General features: G+C 49.4%; 1 protein-coding gene and 2 long non-coding RNA genes across 5 annotated transcripts in view; 1 reads left to right on the plus strand and 2 right to left on the minus strand.

Moving 5' to 3' along the window:
- FAM222A (family with sequence similarity 222 member A) overlaps positions 1 to 22,753 on the minus strand; it is a 61,253-nt gene that overhangs the window by 13,761 nt on the left and 24,739 nt on the right. Inside the window, exons 1-2 of one of the 3 annotated variants that reach the window (XM_024977474.2) lie at positions 16,144 to 16,234; positions 14,465 to 14,687 (exon numbers count right to left, since the gene is read on the minus strand). Coding sequence is in view for 2 of the 3 variants with exons in the window: in XM_024977471.2 (XP_024833239.1) it covers positions 16,144 to 16,225 (82 nt within the window). In the remaining variant the exon portion in view is untranslated. 3 annotated transcript variants of the gene reach the window in all.
- LOC112442054 (uncharacterized) lies at positions 4,071 to 9,278 on the plus strand. Its single transcript, XR_009491097.1, has 4 exons — positions 4,071 to 5,165; positions 6,112 to 6,272; positions 7,360 to 7,585; positions 9,058 to 9,278. It is a non-coding gene; the product is annotated as an uncharacterized lncRNA (long non-coding RNA).
- On the minus strand, positions 13,127 to 14,458 carry LOC132342632 (uncharacterized). The gene is made up of 2 exons (XR_009491096.1): positions 13,595 to 14,458; positions 13,127 to 13,465 (listed from the first exon to the last, which is right to left on the minus strand). It is a non-coding gene; the product is annotated as an uncharacterized lncRNA (long non-coding RNA).

Below are 22,753 nucleotides of genomic sequence, written 5' to 3' on the forward strand. Positions count from 1 at the left end.
TTAAAAACTATCATTATATAAACAATTTTTTTCTCCATAGAGGTCATTTATTTACCTTTTTGTGAATATATTTATATTCCTTAATATTTAATAAATTTAGGTTCCCTAGTAAATGTAACAGTATCATAACTTAGATAAAATGAACAATTCCTATAGATACACACAGACTACCAAAACTGACTTAATACACAATAGAAAGTCTCTATAGACCCATAATAAAGAGAGGGAAAGAGGAGGTGAAAGAGAAGGGTGAAAAAGTTGGCTTAAAGCTCAACATTCAGAAAACGAAGATCATGGCATCCGGTCCCATCACTTCATGGGAAATAGATGGGGAAACAGTGGAAACAGTGTCAGACTTTATTTTTCTGGGCTCCAAAATCACTGCAGATGGTGACTGCAGCCATGAAATTAAAAGACGCTTACTCCTTGGAAGGAAAGTTATGACCAACCTAGAGAGCATATTCAAAAGCAGAGACATTGCCAACAAAGGTCAGTCTAGTCAAGGCTATGGTTTTTCCTGTGGTCATGTATGGATGTGAGAATTGGACTGTGAAGAAAGCTGAGCGCCCAAGAATTGATGCTTTTGAACTGTGGTGTTGGAGAGGACTCTTGAGAGTCCCTTGGACTGCAAGGAGATCCAACCAGTCCATTCTGAAGGAGATCAGCCTTGGGATTTCTTTGGAAGGAATGATGCTAAAGCTGAAACTCCAGTACTTTGGCCACCTCATGCGAAGAGTTGACTCATTGGAAAAGACTCTGATGCTGGGAGGGACTGGGGGCAGGAGGAGAAGGGGACGACAGAGGATGAGATGGCTGGATGGCATCACTGACTCGATGGATGTGAGTCTGAGTGAGCTCCAGGAGTTGGTGATGGACAGGGAGGCCTGGCGTGCTGTGATTCATGGGGTCGCCAAGAGTCAGACACGACTGAACCACTGAACTGAATAAAGAGAGAGATTGAACTAGTAACCAAAACACCCACAAAAAAAGCCCAGGCCTAGATAAGGCTTCACTGGTGTATTCTACAGAACGTTTAAAGAATTAATATCAATTTTCCCACAAACCTTCTAAAAAAGAGACTCAGAGGGAACATTTGTAAACTAATTCTGTGAGGCTAGTATCTGTTGTTGCTGTTTAGTTGCTCAGTCGTGTCTGACTCTGTGACCCCAAGGACTGTAGCCCGCCAGGCTCCTCTGTCCATGAGATTTCCCAGGCAAGAACACTGGAGTGGGTTGCCATTTCCTCCTTCAGGGGATCTTACTGACCAAATAACTATAGACTAATATCCTTTATAAATATGCACTCAGCCCTCCATATCCGCAGGTTTTGTATCCAAGGATTCAGCAGAGGACTGGAAATTCCAAAAAGCAAAAGGAGAATTTGCTGCGCACTAGCAACTACTTTCATAGCATTTACATCATATTTACAACCATCTGCATATCATTTACATCATATTTACAACTCTTTACTCCCCAGGTCGGTAGGTGCCCAATATGCTACTGGAGATCAGTGGAGAAATAATTCCAGAAAGAATTAAGAGACGGAGCCAAAGCAAAAACAACACCCAGTTGTGGATGTGACTGGTGATGGAAGTAAAGTTCGATGCTGTAAAGAGCAATATTGCATAGGAACCTGGAATGTTAGGTCCATGAATCAAGGCAAATTGGAAGTGGTCAAACAGGAGATGGCAAGAGTGAACGTCGACATTCTAGGAATCAGTGAACTAAAATGGACTGGAATGGGTGAATTTAACTCAGATGACCATTATATCTACTACTGTGGGCAGGAATCCCTTAGATGAAAGAGAGTAGCCATCATAGTCAACAATAGAGACCGAAATGCAGTACTTGGATGCAATCTCAAAAACTACAGAACGATCTCTTCGTTTCCAAGGCAAACCATTCAGTATCACAGTTATCCAAGTCTATGCCCCAACCAGTAATGCTGAAGAAGGTGAAGTTTAATGGCTCTATGAAGACCTACAAGAACTTCTAGAACTAATACCCAAAAAAGATGTCCTTTTCATTATAGGGGACTGGAATCCAAAAGTAGGAAGTCAAGAAGCACCTGGAGTAACCGGCAAATTTGGCCTTGGAGTACTGAATGAAGCAGGGCAAAGGCAAATAGTTTTGCCAAGAGAATGCACTGGTCATAACAAACACCCTCTTCCAACAGCACAGGAGAAGACTACACATGGACATCACCAGATGGTCAACACCGAAATCAGACTGATTATATTCTTTGCAGCCAAAGATGGAGAAGCTCTACACAGTCAGCAAAAACAAGACCGGGAGCTGACTGTGGCTCAGATCTTGAACTCCTTATTGGCAAATTCAGACTTAAATTGAAGAAAGTAGGGAAAACCACTAGAGCATTCAGCAGGTATGACCTAAATCAAATCCCTTATGATTATACAGTGGAAGTGAGAAATAGATTTAAGGGACTAGATTTGATAGAGTGCTTGATGAACTATGGATGGAGGTTGGTGACACTGTACAGGAGACAGGGATCAAGACTATCCCCAAGAAAAAGAAATGCAAAAAATTAAAATGGCTGTCTTAGGAGGCCCTACAAATAGCTGTGAAAAGAAGAAAAGTGAAAAGCAAAGGAGAAAAGGAAAGATATACCCATTTGAATGCAGAGTTCCAAAGAATAGCAAGGAGAGATAAGAAAGCCTTCCTCAGCGATCAATGCAAAGAAATAGAGGAAAACAACAGAATGGGAAAGACTAGAGATCTCTTCAAGAAAATTAGAGATACCAAGGGAACATTTCACACAAAGATGGGCTCAATAAAGGACAGAAATGGTATGGACCTGACAGAAGCAGAAGATATTAAGAAGAGGTGGCAAGAATACACAGAAGAACTGTACAAAAAAGATCTTCACGACCCAGATAATCACGATGGTGTGATCACTCACCTAGAGCCAGACATCGTGGAATGTGAAGTCAAGTGGGCCTTAGGAAGCATCACTATGAACAAAGCTAGTGGAGGTGATGGAATTCCAGTTGAGCTATTTCAAATCCTAAAAGATGATGCTGGAAAGTGCTGCACTTAGTATGCCAGCAAATTTGGAAAACTCAGCAGTGGCCACAGGACTGGAAAAGGTCAGTTTTCATTCCAATCCCAAAGAATGTTCAAACTACTGCACAATTGCACTCATCTCATATGCTAGCAAAGTAATGCTCAAAATTCTCCAAGCCAGGCTTCAGCAATATGTGAACCATGAACTTCCAGATGTTCAAGCTGGTTTTAGAAAAGGCAAAGGAACCAGAGATCAAATTGCCAACATCCCCTGGATCATCGAAAAAGCAAGAGAGTTCCAGAAAAACATCTACTTCTGCTTTATTGACTATGCCAAAGGTTTTGACTGTGTGGATCACAACAAACTGGAAAATTCTGAAAGAGATGGGAATACCAGACCACCTGGCCTGCCTCTTGAGAAATCTGTATGCAGGTCAGGAAGCAACAGTTAGAACTGGACATGGAACAACAGATTGGTTCCAAATAGGAAAAGGAGTACGTCAAGGCTGTATATTGTCACCCTGCTTATTTAACTTATATGCAGAGTACATCATGAGAAACACTGGGCTGGATGAAGCACAAGCTGGAATCAAGATTGCTGGGAGAAATATCAATAACCTCAGATATGCAGATGACACCACACTTATGGCAGAAAGCGAAGAACTAAAGAGCCTCTTGGTGAAAGTTAAAGAGGAGAGTGAAAAAGTTGGCTTAAAGCTCAACATTCAGAAAATGAGATCATGGCATTCGGTCCCATCACTTCATGGCAAATAGATGGGGAAACAGTGGCAGACTAACTAAGGTCCGTCTAGTCAAGGCTATGGTTTTTCCAGTAGTCATGTATGGATGTGAGAGTTGGACTATAAAGAAAGCTGAGTGCCGAAGAATTGATGCTTTTGAACTGTGGTGTTGGAGAAGACTCTTGAGAGCCCCTTGGACTGCAAGGAGATCCAACCAGTCCATCCTAAAGGAGATCAGTCCTGGGTGTTCACTGGAAGGATTGATGCTGAAGCTGAAACTCCAGTATTTTGGCCACCTGATGCGAAGAATCAACTCATTGGAAAAGACCCTGATGCTGGGAAAGATTGAAGGCAGGAGGAGAAGGGGACGACAGAGGATGAGATGGTTGGATGGCATCATCGACTCAGTGGACATGAATTTGAGTAAATGCGGGGAGTTGGTGATGGACAGGGAGGCCTGGCGTGCTGCAGTCCATGGGGTCGCAAAGAGTCGGACACGACTGAGCGACTGAACTCAATGAACCTAGTATTTACATTGGAGTAGGTACAAGTAATCTAGAGATGATTTAAAAGATAAGCAAGGGACTTCCCTGGTGGTCCAGTGGTTAGGACTCTATACTTTCACTGCCAAAGGCTGGGTTCAGTCCCTGGTTGGGGAACAAGCCATGTGGTGCAGCCAAAGAAAGTATACACAAGGATGTGCATTATATATATGTTTTTAGGTTCTTTTCTGTTATAGGTTATTATAAGATGCTGAGTAGAGTTCCCTGTGCTATGCAGTACGTTCTTTATTATGTGCTGATGTTCTGAGAATCTTGCTGAATTCTTCTCTTGGAACTTCTGTGCAGTTTAACTTCTAACCCTTAGTCGCTCAGTTGTGTCCACTCTGCCACCCCTTGGACTGTAGCCCACCAGGCTGCTCTGTCCATGGGATTTCATAGGCAAGAATACTGGAATGGGTTGCCATTCCCTTCTCCAGGGGATCTTCCCAACCCAGCGATTGAACCTGGGTCTCCCACACCACAGGCAGATTCTCTAATCCTTAAAACTTATTTTCTCTGTCTTGCTGAGGCGGCCAGCACCTCCGCACAGTGTGGGAAGGCAGTGACCTGGGTCTTCGTCCTCCTCTGACTTTATCGGCCCTCGGGTTGGTTTGTGGTGGGTTGCGGTTGAAACCTCTGTAATAGAAGCAGTCGCCTGTCGTCCTAGTTTGCTGAGACCTTATTTTTATTCGTTCAGTTGTAAAAGGGGGCTGCATCCGCCCAGCCTGTCCCGGCTGTCACCTCCGAGCCTCCATCCCCTCCTGGCTTCGTTCTGGGTGGGGGCAGCCCTGGCCTGTCCCTCCATTTCCCTGGCTGCACTTGGCAACGGCTACTTAATTGAATCTGCTGTGTGGCCAGCGGTGGGTTTTTCATTTTATTGGAATCTTAAATCGCTTTGTTTCTTCCTTATTTTATTAGTGTTAGTGGAAGCAGTGGTACCTGCAGGAGTACTCATGGGGCTGGGGGCTCCTGCCTTTGGGGTCCGGGGTGACGGGTGGGAGTCGGGTGAGGAGGGGTGGGCACTGGGGAGAAGAGCTGCTCCAGGACCTTCTTGGGTTCACCACCCCTTGGATGCTTCCCCCTTTAAGACGGGAGAGACAGGCTGGGGAGCCTGTGGTCCCTCTGCGGGCTGGGTGTGGGGAAAGGGCTCCCAGCCTCTGGGGGACATGGGGCAGGTAGAGGGTTTGAGTCTGCTGCCAGGCTCTGGGGGTTCTCGCCTTTTCTTCTCATTCCCACATCACAGCGGAGGAAACTGCGACCCGAGAGGGCCACTCACTCGCCCAAGACCACACACACATCCCCTTCAGGGCCAGCCAGGATTTGACCCCCAGACCATCAGGTCTCAGAGCCGGTGCCCTGGGGGATCAGGGGGACAAGGGCGGGGCGGTCACTGTACCCGCATCTACAGAGGAAAGGCTGCACCCCTCCCCCAAGATCCCACAGAGTGAGGGCGGAAGCTCACACCCTCTCCCAGGGCAGCCGCCTGGGGCGGTGGGGGTGGGGGTAGACCCCTCCACCTTGGACGACTGAGTAAGGCCCCCACCCCCACCCCCTGCACCAGCCAAGCCCCCGTGCTGCCACCGGGGCCCTCTGCCTGGCCCGTGCTCTCAGGGGAGCATGACTCAAAGTGTGTGTTATCAAAACCGTGATAAGAAAGTCAAATATTCATTAAGGGGATGGTCCCCAGGTGGGCGGGTCCTGTTTGGCCCTGCCCAGCTGGGAGCAGCCCCGGGTCTCAGGCCTGAGGCAGGAAAGGGGGATGGACTTTCCCTCCCCGCCTCACTCCCCGCTCCCCCAACCTTTCAGGTCACTTTGGTCAGCTGGATCAGGATACAGCAGCCAGCCGCCTGGGCTCCTGGACACGTGGCTGCCCGCGGCCCCCGGGTCCTCCACCTACCGGATCTCAGGTCCCAGGGGTGAACTGCAGCCGTTTCTGGTTCGCTGGCACGTTCGGGGAGCTCGTGGAGGTCAGTGCTGGGCAGCCCTGTGCAGATAGGCCGCTCTGATGCCATCACCCAGGAAGAAGCGGGAGAGGGGCTCAGACCTGGCCACGTCTTCTCCCCACTGGGTTTCTGACATCATCGTCATCACAGGGGATGGCTTCTTAGGTGCTCTGGCCCCTCGCTTCACAGAAGGGAGCGTTCCAGCCCTGAGACCCAACGGGCTCACCCAGGGTCAGGCTGCATGTGGCCCAGTCAAGACCTCTGTCCCTTAGTGACAAACAGCACAGCCTGAGGTCTGGCCATGAGGCTCAGGGCCAGCACTTCCCGTCTGGGTTCTGCCTGGGGGAAGTGGGGGGGAGCGCCACAGGGACAAGTGGGTCGGCCTGGGTGCTCGGGAGTCTTGTCCAGGCCTTGACCGGGCAGCAGGGCACCAATTCAATTTGCTTATCTCCCATCCTGGCTGCCCTCTTTCCCATGCTCTTCAATTACAGGCAGAGTCAGCGACTCTTGCAGGAAGTACAAAGATGTCAGAGGGTCTGAGCGGGCAGGGCAAGTGGGACATCTTTGGTGCCCTCCACATTCTCGTGGGGCTTCCCGGGTGGTGCTAGTGGTAAAGAACCCGCTTGCCAATGCAGGAGACAAGAGATGTGGGTTTGATCCCTGGGTTGGGAAGAGCCCCTGGAGGGACGGATGGGCTACCCACTCCAGTATTCTGGGGCTTCCCTGGTGGCTCAGATGGTAAAGGAATCCGCCTGCAATGCTGGAGACCTGGGTTCCATCCCTGGGTTGGGAGGATCCCCTGGAAGAGGGCATGGCAACCCCCTCCAGTATTCTTGCCTGCAGAATCCCACGGACAGAGGAGCCTGGCAGGTTATGGTCTATAGGGTCACAAAGAGTCGGACAGGACTGAAGAGACTGAGCACACACGCGCACCACATTCTCTGGTTCCGGCCTCAGAGCGGGGAGGACCAGCCGGGTCATCATGCCCAGCACTTGCCTCCAGCCTGCTGGCAGCAGAGGGCAAGCAGGAAACCCTGGCACCTGGACAGTGGTTAAAATGCACAGACCGTCTAAGCCAGCAAGCCCATCCTGGAATATTATTTTTGCACAGATATACATACATGGCCGAAGGTGGTGTTCACTGCAGCCCTGTTTGGAAGAGCAAGAGACTAGAAACAGCCTAAATGTCCGTCCATGGAGAGACGGGTCAAGATGCTACGTTAACCTGGGGCGAGGGCACGCTTCCTGTCAGGTGGGGAGTGATCTCCCAGCTACATCAGGAAGGAGAAAAAGGCGAGGCGCCGAGAAGCATCGGGCTGTGCATGTTGACATAAAAGGTATTTGCTGTCCCTCCCACAGGCATGCATTTTTCGGGAGGGTATTTAAAAAACTGCTAATGCTGGTTTCCTCTGGGAAGGGGAGTTATTTTTCACTGTAAATTCTTATGCTTTCTGAATTATGTGCCACGGACAATCTATTCAGTGAAGTATCTAATTTTATAAAAGAAAATGTGTTCTCCCTGGAGGCTGTGTAAAGGAGGGAAGAGGGGCTGTGCATGAAAAACACTTTTCCTTGAAACGGAAAGCCCTTCCAGCTTATCTGTCATTGTTCTGTTTTTGATGAGGCAGACAAATATTTCTCTAAACCCCTATCTCCGAAAGAACACCATCCGAGGACCTTCAGTTCTGAGGATGTTGATATAACATCTTAGGTCCACCCCCTCCCCCCCCAACCTTGTCTTCCTGGAAATACCCTCCGGAGGCAAGTAATCAAAACTGAACCAGCCTAGGACCTAATCAAAATATATAAGAAAAGGGAAGGAAAAGGCCATAATGGTTGGGGAAAAAAACAAACCACTCTGCATCAGAAAAAAATGTGGCCACAGAAGAGAGGAAGGTTTTGGCTAAATATTTCATTGTGAAGCCAATAATGTAGTAAGCAAGTGTTTCTCTAAGGCAAAAATGCAAAGAGTAGGATAAAAAGAAACTTATGAAAGGAGAAATGGAATGAGCACAGGGAGAAAAAAGGCGGCACAGAAAACAGGATGAAGAGTGAGCAAAAGGCAAGGGAGACAGTTGGGAAGGCATTCATTAGAAGAGGGCGCATGGGGAAGACACACAAAAGGAAACTGGAGTAACAGAGCACACGCCTGGGAGCTGCCTGTCGAAGGGCACGGACTCCAGGAAAAGACAGACTTGGAAGGGTCAACCCCAAGACTCCCGCTCGGAGAGTCATGGCATGAAAGATGTGGAAAGATCAAAATGAAACCTAGAGGAGGAAGGAGCAGGCTTCAGCTTCTCCATGGTAACATGCAACACTCGAAAAGAACAGAACAAGGTCTGCAAAAAAATCCTCAAGGAAACAGAGTGACCCAGGAATGAGTTCTTTGCTCATTCAAGTAGAAAGTTCCAGACCGTGCTGAACTTGTGGGGATTCCAGGAGTGTGGTTCACAGGAGGCCTTAAGCTGTGGACTAGAGGGCAACTTCAGATGATGGGCAACAAGGCAAGAGAGCTGGTGGCGAGCACGGCCCCTAGTCATCTAGGACCCTGCGACGGAACGGCCTGTGGTGATGCAACCAGACGCTAACAGCACAAGCCCTTGGGAGGAAGGTAATGGTATCAATAAGAAGGGAGAGAGGGGATCAGAAGTATAAATAAATACACAGGTGTCCTCATTTTTAATAGCTGGGATCAAAAGATATTTAAAGCTGAAGTCAGTTAATAGAGGTTTAAAAGGATGACGTGAACACCGAGAAAATGCTATAGAGAGAAGGATATACACTAATTTCATCATTTTGTTCATTTTAGGGTAGATGGAATAGACGCCGTGTCAAAGAAATAGAAAATTAGGGAACTGTTGAACACTGCAGCACTGGAAAAAGGATCCCAGCCTTTCCTATGATTAGTAGGTACACAGAGAACTTAGATCACACGGGGAAAGACTTTTCAAAGCCATTGAAACAAAGCACTGCATGACTGAACTAATACCAGACATCTGTTGCATCAATAAATGTAAATGGGCTAAACTCTCCTATTAAACATTTTTTAAAAGGCATTCAGATTGGATCACAAAGCTTAATTCAACTCTATATTATATGAGTCACAGCTAAACAAAGTAATTCAGAAAGGTTGAAATAAAAGGACTGGCAAAGGTTTCAAGAAAAACTGTGAATTAAAAAAGCATCTTAATATGAGGTTACCATCTTAATAGATAAAGTTGAATCCAAGCCAAAAAGTATTAAATACAGCCAAGAAGGATGCAATTCACTATGAAGATTTAAGGTACTAATATCTGTGCATTAAATAGCATTGCATCACCATTTATAAGGCCAAAGCTTTAGGAGCTACAAGCAGCAGCAGACTGGCACACATTACCAGTAGGCATCTACTCCATTTCTCTATCATGACAGGTAAGTACAATACACAAGACCTAATTAATGGGGCCATCCCCAAGAAAAAGAAATGCAAAAAAGGCAAAATGGCTGTCTGAGGAGGCCTTACAAATAGCTGAGAAAAGAAGAGAAGCAAAAGGCAAAGGAGAAAAGGAAAGATACACCCATTTGAATGCAGAGTTCCAAAGAATAGCAAGGAGAGATAAGAAAGCCTTCCTCAGTGATCAGTGTAAAGAAATAGAGGAAATCAATAGAATGGGAAAGACTCGAGATCTCTTCAAGAAAACTAGAGATACCAAGGGAACATTTCATCCAAAGATAGGTATACTAAAGGACAGAAATGGTATGGACCTAGCAGAAGATACTAAGAAGAGGTGGCAAGAATACACAGAAGAACTCTACATAAAAGATCTCCATGACCCAGATAGCCATGATGGTGTGATCACTCACCTAGAGCCAGACATCATGGAATGAGAAGTCAAGTGGGCCTTAGGAACAATCTGTATGAACAAAGCTATTGGAGGTGATGGAATTCCAGCTGAGCTATTTCAAATCCTAAAAGATGATGCTGGAAAAGTGCTGCACTCAATATGCCAGCGAATTTGGAAGACTCAGCAGTGGCCACAGGACTGGAAAAAGTCAGTTTTCATTCTAATCCCAAAGAAAGACAATGCCAAAGAATGTTCAAACTACTGCACAATTGCACTCATCTCACACGCTAGCAAAGTAATGCTCAAAATTCTCCAAGAAGGCTCCAACAGTATGTGAACCAAGAACTTCCAGATGTTCAAGCTGGATTTAGAAAAGGCAGAGGAACCAGAGATCAAATTGCCAATATCTGCTGGATCATCGAAAAAGTAAGGGAGTTCCAGAAAAACATCTACTGCTGCTTTATTGATTATGCCAAAGTCTTTGTGTGGATCACAGCAAACTGTGGAAAATTCTTCAAGAGATGGGAATGCTAGACCACCTTATCTGCCTCCTGAGAAATCTGTATACAGGTCAAGAAGCAATAGAACCGGACATGGAACAACAGACTGGTTCCAAATCAGGAAAGGGGTACGTCAAGGCTGTATACTGTCACCCTGCTTATTTAACTTATATGCAGAGTATATCATGTGAAATGGTGGGCTGGATGAAGCACAAGCTGGAATCAAAATTGCCGGGAGAAATATCAATAACTTCAGATATGTAGATAACACCACCCTTGTGGCAGAAAGCAAAGAGGAACTAAAGAGCCTCTTGATGAAAATAGAAGAGGAGAGTAAAAAAGCTGGCTTAAGACTCAACATTCAGAAAACAAAGATCATGGCATCTGATCCCATCACTTCATGGCAAATAGATGGGGAAACAATGGAAACAGTGACAGACTTTCTTTTCTTGGGCTCCAAAATCACTGCAGATGGTGATTGCCGCCATGAAATTAAAGACACTTGCTCCTTGGAAGAGAAGCTATGAAAAACCTAGACAACATATTAAAAAGAGACATTACTTTGCCAATAAATGTCCCACTAGTCAAAGCTATGGTTTTTCCAGTGGTCATGTATGGATGTGAGAGTTGGACTATAAAGAAAGCTGAGCGCCAAAGAATTGATGCTTTTGAACTGTGGTGTTGGAGAAGACTCTTGAGAGTCCCTTGGACTGCAAGGAGATCAAACCAGTCAATTGTAAAGGAAATCAGTCCTGAATATTCATTGGAAGGATGGATGCTGAAACTCCAATATTTTGGCCACCTGATGCGAAGAACCAACTCATTGGAAAAGACCCTGATGCTGGGAAAGATTGAAGGCAGGGGACGACAGAGGATGAGATGGTTGGATGACATCACCGACTGGATGGACATGAGTTTGAGCAGGCTCTGGGAGCTGGTGATGGACAGGGAAGCCTGGCATGCTGCAGTCCATGGGGTCGCAAAGAGTCGGACACAACTGAGTGACTGAACTGAACTGAATTAATGGGGTAGATATAATTAGTAAATACTAAACTCTGAGCCCTGAAAAAAAGCTACATCTTTTCAAATTCCCATAAAAAGTCATAAAACTCACAAAAAACCCAGAGATCATATGGCAAAGAAAACTTCACTGAAGTCCAAAAAAGTAGAAATCTTAGTATTATCTGATTATAATGCAATAGAACTAGAAATAACAAAACACAAAAGCACCCACTACCTGGGCTCATAGATGGAACTCAGATGAGCTTGAAGCCAAAGAAGAAATCAGAACCAAAATTCTGTGGCCCCATGGACTGTAGCCTGCCAGGCTCCTCTGTCCATGGGATTATCCAGGCAAGAATACTGGAGTGGGTAGCCACTCCCTCCTCCAGGGATCTTGCCAACCCAGGGATCAAACCCGAGTCTGTTGTGTCTCCTGCATTGGCGGGTGAATTCTTTACGCACTAGGGCCATCTGGGAAGCCCATAGAGTATTTAGAAAGTACTGATAAAAATACACGTTAGAACCTATAGGATACATCTAAAGCAGTGCTCGGAGAATTCAGAGCCTTAATTTTCCTTTTTTTCTTGTTTAGCAGTATAAAGATCTAAGCCTCTCAAAAATTTTTTTAAAAAGCAAAGCAGGAGCCTTTTAATAAAGACAAATGCATAAATTAATGAATTAGAAACCAGAAAAGGGTAATTACTAATAAATGGATCCTAAAGATGTTTCATTTTGGAAAGGAGGGGGGTAGATAACCTCATTAGCTAACTAACCTAATCAAAAGGGGGAGCACAAAATATACAGTATCAGAAACAAGGGTAACATAGTCATTTAAAGGAATTTATTTTCGGAAGCCTCAGGCAAATAAATTTTAAAACCTGGATAAAATGGGTACTTTTCTAGAGAAACATAATTTACCAAATTCATTCAAGAACCTTTAAATCGATCATTACGGAAGGAATGGCGAATATCTCAGTGCTACCCAGACCTCCACCTCCCCCAAATAAATGCACTGGCCTAGACTGCTTCATGGAGGATCAACCAATCTTTAAAGAACAGATAATCCATTTCTACTTACGATCTTATAAAGCAGAGGAAGGAGGAAAGCCTCCACTGTCTTTGTGAAGTGAGTGTAACACTGACGCTAAAACCCAACAAAAACTGTTCCCAAGAAAGAAAACTAAAGCCGAATGTCACTGATGAAATTGAAGTAAAACTATTAAATAGAAAATGCAACCCCATGGTATGTTACAAAGAAATATTTCTCATGACCAAGTGGGAACCAACCAGGAAGGCAAGGTTGGTTCATTACTAAGAAATCTGTATTATTATTCACATTAAGAGAACAAGGGAGGAAAAAAAACAACCTATGATCAGTTTCACAGACACTGAGAAGTTCAAATTCCAGTCTTGATTTTTAAAATTCTTAATACAACGGGAATAGGTAGACACTTATTTTTAACCTGATAAAGTATCTGCCCCTAGACCAGCATTTTGTGTTATGAGGAGATCCTAGAAGGTTCTGGTTAAAGTCAGAGACAAAGCAAGAATGTCTATTGTGACCACGATTATTTTTTATTGTTCCAGGGATAGTAGGCAACCTTAATATGACAAAGAAATCAAGGTATAAAACTTGCAAAGCAGGAGGTCAAATTATTGCTTACGAATGATTTGATAGTGTAACTGGAAAACTTAAGAGATGAAATTGAAAAAGCTTTATAAACAACAAAATTCAGTAAGGTGGCAGGAGTTAATAGCCTTTATTTAAACACTTACAGAAGAAAAGATTAGCCACGAAAGGTTAATGTTCCAGAGGCAGGAAACTTTAAAAATGTGCAAAGGTCTAAACGAAGACAGTACTAACCCGTTCCTGAGGGACACGGAAGAAAGTCTGAACAAACAGAAAGGGACAGACCATGTTATTGGAGGGAAAGACATCACAAAAGTGTCACTTCTTCCTAAATTAATTTATAAATTGCATGCAATCCCAGTAAAAACCCAAACAGGATTTTGTTCTTACCTAGATAAGTTGATTCTGTGGTCCAGACAGAAAACTAATAGAACCAAGAGGTTTTTGCATAAGAGAATGATGAATAACAAGCAGGAAGCACCACCAAGTATTAAAATGTGTTACACACATGCTATGACACGGGTGAGCCCTGCAAACGCTGTGCAGGGGCAAGAAGCCAGTCACAGGAGGCCACGTACTGTATGGTCCCTTCCCAGTAAAGGCCGAGAGAGAGGAACCTGTAGAGAACGGAAGATGAAGGAGTGGGTAAAGGGATTTCTTCTGAGCTGACAGGAATGCCCTAAAATGGACTGGGGTGATGGTTGCAAAATTCTGTAAGTATATAAACCACTGAAGGGTACACTCGGATGGGTGGATTGTATGGTACGTGAATAATATCTCAACAAAGGTGTATTATACTGCTACAATAATTAAACCAGCATTGCACTGATATTTGAATATACTTGTATCCATACCCCAACTTTGCACCAGATAAATTACCAAACATATCAAAGATTATATATTTTAAAAATTAAACCAGAGAAGAACTAGAAGAAACCCTGGGGAAGCTCCCTCTCTCTTTTTTTTTTTAACAGCCTCAGAATGAGAAACGACATTAAGTATGACACAAAATCCAAAGTCCATAAAAGGAAATACTGACAAATTTCACTTCACCAAAAAAAAGTCCTCCATGACAGAATCAAAGACAAATGACAATCTGGGGGAAACATCTGCAGTTCATAGAAGAGACAGAAGTCTAATTCCATCATATACAAAGAGCTCCTATAAATCAATAAGGACAAGACCCAGTGGGGGAAAAATAGATCAAGAGGATGAACAGATAAATCAAACCACATCCGTCAAAGTTACAAATGCACATACCTTTGAGCCCGTATTTCCTCTTGCAGAAATCTACGGTGTGGTTTTACTCACATCTCTGTGGCACATACCCAGGGGCAGTTTGTTGCTGCGCTGCTTGTAATGGCAGGTGGGGCACGGTTCTCCTTAGGGGACGGGCCAAGAAAACAATGGATCGTCCGCGCTACAAGAAACTACGTGCAAAGAATGAGGGAGCTCTTCGGATGCTGACATGCAGGATGTGTTGCTAAGTGAGAAAAGTGAGGCGTCAGACAGTGGGTACGGTCTGTGCAGACACACGTACTTGCTGGCACGTGCATAGAACATCTGGGGAACACACAGGAGTGGAGAGGAGGCTTTGTCTCTCTACCCCTTTATTCCTTTGGAACACTGGACTACGTGAGTATATTATCGTCTAAAGATTGTTCTTCAGCGGCTCTCTTTGAGACCCCATGGACTGTAGCCCCCCAGGCTTCTCTGTCCATGGGATTCTCCAGGCAGGAATACTGGAGTGGGTTGTCATTTCCTTCTCCAGAGGGATATTGCCAGACCTGGAATCGAACCCATGTCTCCTGCACTGGCAGGTGGATTCTTCACCTCTGAACCACCAGGGAAGCCCCTATCTAAAGATAAATACATATTAAAAAAAGAATAAAGCAACAATATAAACACAGTAATAAATGGTAATCCTGTGCTACAATAGGGAAGGGTGGGGACTGGGGACTGTGGTGAACTGGAGAGGAATATCCCTTTAAAGACGCAGGCGTTCTGTTCTAACCGATAGCTGCAGTACAGGAGGAACACAGGCCTGTGTTACCAGATTTTCTGATTCAAGACACACTAGATCCAGATTTTTATGCATATCTCCCTACTTTTTAAAATGTTTCTAAATACTTAAAAAATAACAAAAACAACAACAAATCTATGGTGGTTAAGAATAATCGGCTCAGAGGGCTTGGGACCCCTCTCCTGTATGGTAAAGGAGGACAGACCCTTGGAAGTTACCAAGTCCAGATCCCTAACTTGACCCATTGAAAAAACCAAGGTCCAGAGAGGAGTAAGGACATGCCCAAGACCACACAGCAATCCAAGCCCCAAGCTGGATCCCATTTGGGACGACAGTTGACTTTTGAACGATATGGGGGTTAATTTGAACATAATTTACAGTTGGCCCTCCACGTCCTCGGTTCCTCCACCAAGCGCGGACCCTGGAGTACTATAGCGTTCACTACTGAAAAATATCCATGTATAAGTGGACCCACACGGTTCAAACCTGCGTTGTCCCAGGGTTAAGCATGTTTGCTTTCCCGTGATCCTACTCTCTGCTGACACAGACAGACATGGCATGTGGCAGGCCACGGAGGAAGTGCTGGGGTTGGGGTCCCAGTGCTGGTAAGTGGCCAGAGGAGGCTGCTGGGGAGGAAGGTCGTGCCCGATGGGTGTCAGCCAGGCAAAGGGAGTGGGTGCCACTGTCAGGGAGGGACCCCAGCCTCCCAGAGGCCTGGGAGGGCACAGAGCGGCCAGAGCAGGCTGGCAGTAAGGGGACACGCTGGAATGGGGACGGCTTTCCCCGCCTGAGAGCTGCCCTGCCACGGCCCGAGGTGGGGTGAACTCGGCGTGTCCCGGAGGATGCCAGCCCCGGGGCCTGGAGCGGGCAGAGGAAGGGGTAGGGGCCAGGGCTGCGGGGAGGGCATGTCACTCACACTTGCGCAGCTCCAGGCTCTTGGTCGGGCAGGCCAGGTGTTGGCCGGGGGCGTTCTGGGTCCTCTGCAGACAGGCCAGCATGGCTGAGCTGGGGGCCCACAGCGGGGCGTGCTCTGCTGTGGGGTCCCTGTGAAGAGGGGAGAGGAGGTGCTGGTCACATGGGCCGCTCCAGGCCTATCTCCCAGCTCCCCACCCAGCCCGACTCACCCCTGCTCCCAGGGGCTTCCCAGATGCCCCCAGGCGTGCTCTGACCCTCGCCCACTCCATGCTCTCTCAGCAGTTCCCCTCCATGTTCCTTCAGGTGGCGGTGGGCTCCATTCTCTCGTAACCACCTGCCAGCAAATCTGTACCAACCCCCCTCCCTCCTCCTCCCCGCTCCCCACCTTCAGCCTTGAGCTCATGAAGGGCACAGACCTCCCATCTGTAGGGTCATCTCGGGAAGCTACACGGAGGGGAGGGGTGTCTGGGAACTGCCCGTGACACACAGGGTTCCCACTCATTGAAGTGTTGGTCTCCCCGCCACCACCCCAGTCTAGAGACTTCTCACAGTACCCCTGGAAGGGTGAGATGTCCAGGGTGGGGTCCCTGCGAGAACCGGGGGTGACCTGTGCTGAGTCTGACCTTGGTCTCAGACTGAGCCCTGAGACCAGGCCCGAAAGGCCACCAGGCCCCCTGAATGAGTCCCCAAGCCCAAACAGAAAAGGCAAGGCCCACCCAGGGCGGCTCAGACGTGGCTCCGGACAGGTCCACGTGGGCTCACTCACCCAGATTCACACAGAAGTGAGCATTTTTAGCTACACAAAACCTCACTTTCCCCGAGAACCTGGAGCCTCTGAGGGGCAAGATGACACGGGCAGGGCCTGCCCTGGATGGATGGGGAGAGGGCGGGATGTTTCCTGCCAGGGAAAGGTGGGCCCAGGTATAGGCTCAACCCCGGACACTGCTGAGGATCACCCAGCCCGGGTGCCCCATCCCCACCCCCACCGCCAAGGCCTGAGCTGCCAAGCGGGGCGGCTGGTTTTAAAAAAGAAGAAAGCGGAGGGGAGGGTGTGTTGAAGGGGAAGAAAGGGAAGTTATTTAATACTAAACAGGTGTCTGGAGCCCTAAATTCTGCCGCTTTCTTCTAATAATGAAGTATTCATGAGGAAAAGCCTTTTTTCACTACTTTCTTAAGATACTAATTTCACAACAAGCTCCTTGTTACCGAGCAATTATTCCAATCTTGTATTTCCCCGAGACGGCTGCAGCCCCCTGTCTGTCCTGGACTCTCGGTAAATGAAAGACAATCACGTCCCCACCTTTCATTATGCTCTATTTTACTTTCAGCAAAGGTACCCTGAAAGAAATGATTTACTCTGAAAGGGACTTTTATTCAGTTTCAAAACCAATTTTCTCCTATTACTGTCTCAGAAAAAAAAAAGAGAGAGGGAGAGAGAGATGGGTGGTGGATGGGGGAGGGTCGGTGGGTCTAATGCCTCCCCTCCCCAACCCCCCAATCGCCAGCCTTAACGCAGCGACGCGATAAAAGCTTCGGTATCCGCTTCCTGGCTTTGATTTCTGGTAATTTTAAAATATGCCATTACAATCAGGCAGAAATTACACAGTTGAAGAAGGGAATGAAGTGGGGTTTACTGCAGGGACGAAAGCCCTTGACTGCGGAAGGAGGTGCCGCTCCCCGGAGACTCCGGACGTGAGCAAGCCGGCAGTAGGCCGCGCTGGGGGCCCTTGGGGACACACCACACTCCTGGGGGCAGCCAGGCCCCCTCGGACACGCCACCCACCGTGCTGGGCGTCCGCACACACCCGGAGGCGCTCACCACATCCATTTTCCTGGCACACCCGGACGCACCCTCGCCCACCCCAAGTGACACGCCCCTCCAGCACCTCTCAGCACACACGGGCCGTCCACGGAAACACACACACCATCTTGTGCCTGCCTGGAAGGTGAGAGGCCTGGGGGCACCCTGGCAGCCCGGCCTCAGGTCCCCACTCTAGCCCAGAGCACCAGCCACCTCTCGCTGCTCTGACACTTAGGGGGACAGAGGGGAGAGGCCAGCCGGGCCCCAGCAAGCCCTCTCTTTTCAAAGACAAAACCCAGAGGGAGACGGTGCCCTCCCCGGGGCCCTCAGCTGCCAGGGGCTGGGTGAGCCTGGCCCCTCTGCACTGGGCTGCACTGCTGCCCGCAGGCTGGCACCGTGCTGGGCAGCGAAGGAGAGAGGTCAGCACCCAGAGGAAACCTGGGCTGCAGGCCCAGAAGCTCCCCCACCTCCATGCCTGTGTGACCCCCGGGGAGTCCCTGCCCCTCGCTGACCTTGTAAAAGCACCTCTGTGATCCCTCCCAGGTCAGTCTTCTCCAGGTTCCTGGCCCAGCCAGCCACCCGGGATGGTCCTTCTCACCTCTGGCCAATCGCCAGGTGCCCAGAAGCCCAGCCCCTATCCAGCACACCCCCTTCCTCAGGGGTCAAGCACCCTAGCCTGCTTTTCAGTGGAAAAGGGCAAGCCGGGGGCTGCAGTGCTTATTGGGTGAGGGGTAGGCCGCCTATTCTGGGGCCTCCCCAGCCTCTCTCAGGCTCCCCTGGTGGCTCAGTCAAGAATCTGCCTACAATGTGGGAGACCCGGGTTCGATCCCTGGGTCGGGAAGATCCTCTGGAGAAGGGAACGGCTACCCACTCCAGGATTCTCACCTGGAGAATCTCGTGGACAAAGAAGCCTGGTGGGATACATACAGTTCATGGGGTCACAATGATCAGACACGACTGATCAACTAACACCAGACCCCAGCAAATGCCCTTCCCATGGGGCTCTGGTTTCAGCGTGCTTAGATGTGGACACCCAGGCAGTTCTGGGGTATGTGAGAGACCACGAGGCCCAGCTTGGGGGCCACAGAGGATTCCCCAGGGGAGACGGAGTCCACGGGAAGGCCTCAGCTCAGCTTTCCTGGAGCAGCCGCCTGGCTCAGTCTGTCCCGTGCGCGTGGAGGACCAGCCGTCTGAGCGGCCGGCTGCACGTGGAGAAGAGGGATATCTTCCTGGGCCCCCAGTACCCCAACCCCCTGCCCCTTCTCCCAGGAACCCTGTGCCCTGCTACCGGGGCAGGTGCGGGGTGGAGTCCGGTGAGGGAGGGCAGAGGACAGTCTGGTATCACCCACGTTATCTACTGCTTCCAAGGTGGCTCAGCAGTAAAGAACCGGCCTGCCAAAGGAGGAGACATAGGAGGCACGGGTTCAATCCCTGGGTTGGGAAGATCCCCTGGAGAAGGAAACAGCAACCCACTCTAGTATTCTCGCCTGGAGAATCCCATGGACAGAGGAGCCTGACAGGCTATGGTCCATGAGGTCGCAAAGAGTCGCACGTGACTGAAGCGACTGAGCACATACACACATATCATCTGCAAACAAGACAAAACAACCTTCTTACTGGCCCAAAGCTTCTCTGGTGCCAGAAGAGAGCCGGACCCTCTTTACCTGGCCCTCAAGGCCACCATGACCTGCTCCACCACCCTCCGCCATCTCTCCTTGCTCCTCCAGCCCACTGGCCCCCAAACCTTTGCTGGCGCTGGTCTGTCCACTTACGGGACTGCCACCTGATCCCTGTAACTCAGACTCGGGCTCCCCTCCTCTGGGCACCCCCACTCATGACCCTAATCACACAGAGTTGTAACTGCCGATTTTCGTGTCTGTTTCTCTCCGCTGGACTGTTGAGTTTCTCGGGGGCAAGGACCGTGTCTTATTTGTCTCTTTCTCCCCAAAGCCTGGCAGAGAGCAATCGCTTAATAAAGAGGTGTTGAATGATGGGCCAAATCCATGAATTTAGTTACTGTCAGATGAAGTGATGTGGGGCCCAGAGAAGCCAAGTGTCCTGCAAAAGGTCACACAGCAAACTGGAGAGAGGACTGGAGCAGGTGCTTAAGACAGTCATGATCTTTCAGTGACCTCCCACACCCCCTCTCTGCTTGGCATCAACCCGCCTGCAGAAAGCCAGCTGCCCAGAGCCCCCACCCCGACTCATGACTACTCCCTCAGCAGGGACCATCCTGGGAGAGCTGCTCATTTTGAAACCCTATCTGCAAATCAGGCTGTTTAGAAGCCCAAGGTCTTTTGTGACTTTAATAATATAAAAGTGGGGGGTGGGGAGGGGGGAACGTCTCAAGCCTCAATGATTAGACTGATTTGGCTACCGTCCCTGACTCGGGGGCTGATAAGATGCCTTATCTCGGAGGCACCCCTAGGAAAAGGTCCCCTCCACCAGATAATGCCCCCAGCTGTCGATATGCCCTTTCATAGCTGAGGATTTAGATAAAGGAAATGTGACAGGGGAGGGGAAAGAAAGGAAGGAACTTCCTGAGTCCAAGGAGGAATTGAGTCTGCTGCTCGCCTTGGCAGAACAATGCACAGCAGACAGATGTCTAAAGGCTGCCTTTATATTTATTAGAAGAACAGGGAACTGGGGCCTTTGGCCCTGCCCGCCTTTTGTCATCCCTTCCAGCCTGTCTGGCTGCAGGGGGTGTTGGGGAGCCACCCCTCCCCATGCTGCCAGTGGGAACAGGGAGCTTGAAACTAACAATACACAGCTGGTGCTAATAATAGCAGCGTGCATCAAGGGAACGCTCCCTCTGGGCCACGCCCCACACGCATCCAGTCTGTTACACCTCAGCCCGTCCTCCGAGCAGCCTCCCTGGTGGCTTCTATCTCTAGGCCCATTTCACAGATGAGGAACCGGTCACAGAGAGGGGATGTCATGTGCCCATGGTCACACAGCTTTCAGGGGGCACAGCCTGAGGGCATCAACCCCAGCCAGGGCCTGCCGCCTCGGGCCTCCAGCCTTGGCTCCATGCTGGGGGCTGGGGCCACCTCCCATCTCGCAGGCAGCTGGGCAGGAAGGAGCAGAAGCAAGGTCGTGCTTCTCCCCAGTCTCTGGCTCCTCTCCAGGAGGCTCTAGGATCACAGAAAGAGAGACGAAAGGCAGGGGAGGAGGAAGAGAGGGCCCCCAGGAGGCCACTGATTCATCCCATGCACATTCACAGAGGACAATCTGGGAGGGCCATGTGGGCAGAGCAATCCTGAGATGGCTAGAGCAAGGCCCTGCCTCCAGGAGGGAACTATTCTGAGGTGGCCGTCGTTTACCCAGCCATTCATTCACTCATTCAGGCAGCAAACACTCCTGGAGCATCTTTTGGGGACCAGCCCTGTGCCATGTGCTGGGAGGATGGAAATCTGTGAGGACATCCTGCCAAGACAGAATATCCAACCAGACTGCATGCTCCCAAGGCCGGCCTGCTTGAAGTGGAATTGTCTGGCCTCTCCCCTCGGCCTCTGATATCTCCCTAAAGAGCCAGTGGGCAGAACTCTCCTCCAGGCATCCTGTAGGTCAGAGTCTGCCTTCGCCATGCCAGCTGGGGTGGCCCTGAGCAGGTGGGAGGCAGGGACACACCTCCACAGCAGGAGGCGGCTGTGACCCTGTGAAGGCCGCTCCCAGCCTTCCCTCCTCCCGGGAGCTGCCCCTTCTGGCCTCTGTGGCTCCACTCAAGGCCAAAGATGGGTTGTGGCTGAGAAGAGGTCATGCCAGGCCGTCCTGGCGTCCAGTGGGACTAGGAGTTTAGAGTAGAGGGCCAGCCCCGGAGGCCTTAGGATGGCACCTGCCAGGCAGGGGCCAAGCCCCAGGGTTCTGACTGGCTGAGTGACCTTGAAGTCACAACCCTTCTCTGAGTCTCAGTTTCCCTCGTGGGATCCTGATGGGGAGTGGCCCAGACGATCGGAGGAGGCGATATTACTGTGTGGTTTTCCAACACAATCCAGGACACTAGCTGTGTGCAAGACACAGGGCTCAGTCCACACCCAGCGGGGTTTAAATGCAGTCGAGAGGAGCCCAGACAGGAGGCTGATAAAACCCATGCTGTTAAGTGCCGAGTGGACAGTTGGGACTCCAAGTTCGCCAACAACAGGTGAAGGCGATGCCTGCTATTCCCCAGGCCTCATGACCTTCACTCAGCGCGGGCTGCAGTGCCCCCGCCCACCTCCCCCCTAACCCCGCAATTCTCACCTCCAACCCCTGCACTGCACTTGAAGCCTCACTCTCCTTCACCCTTTCTCTGCCCCCAGCCCAGCCCCACCTGCCAGGAAGAATTTGAAGTTGAGGCAGGAGGACCAGGATCTGGGAGGGGCAATGAGCACTGGACTTCGAGCCATGGAGAGCTGGGTTGGAGCCTGACTGTGTGGCCTGAGTGGCTCCCTTCTCTGGATGGGTTCCTACCACCACGAGCCGAGCCGGGCCGGGCCAGCACAAGGCCTCAGAAAGCTCAAGGCCCCCCTGTACTGGAAGGGGCAGGATCTGCCTGACCTTGACCAGGACAGAAGGGTGGAGGGACCCTCACCCAAGAGTGCCGCAAGGGTGCACGGCCCCTCCCCTACGACAGGCGGGTCCACTGTCTGTCTGTCTTTTGCTTCCCTGTCTCTCTGTCGCTTGTTCTCTCTGCCCCTCTCTCCTGGCGCTTCTCTTCTTCCTTGCTGTCTCCTTTCTCACTCCTTTCCTGACCCCACTCTCCCCTGCCCCTTCCCCATCCAACCCCCCCAACTCTCTCTGCAAGGCAGCCAGAGTACTAGCCCACCCCACC

This window comes from Bos taurus, chromosome 17 (genome assembly GCF_002263795.3).
Source record: "Bos taurus isolate L1 Dominette 01449 registration number 42190680 breed Hereford chromosome 17, ARS-UCD2.0, whole genome shotgun sequence".
Classification (NCBI taxonomy): Eukaryota; Metazoa; Chordata; class Mammalia; order Artiodactyla; family Bovidae; genus Bos; species Bos taurus.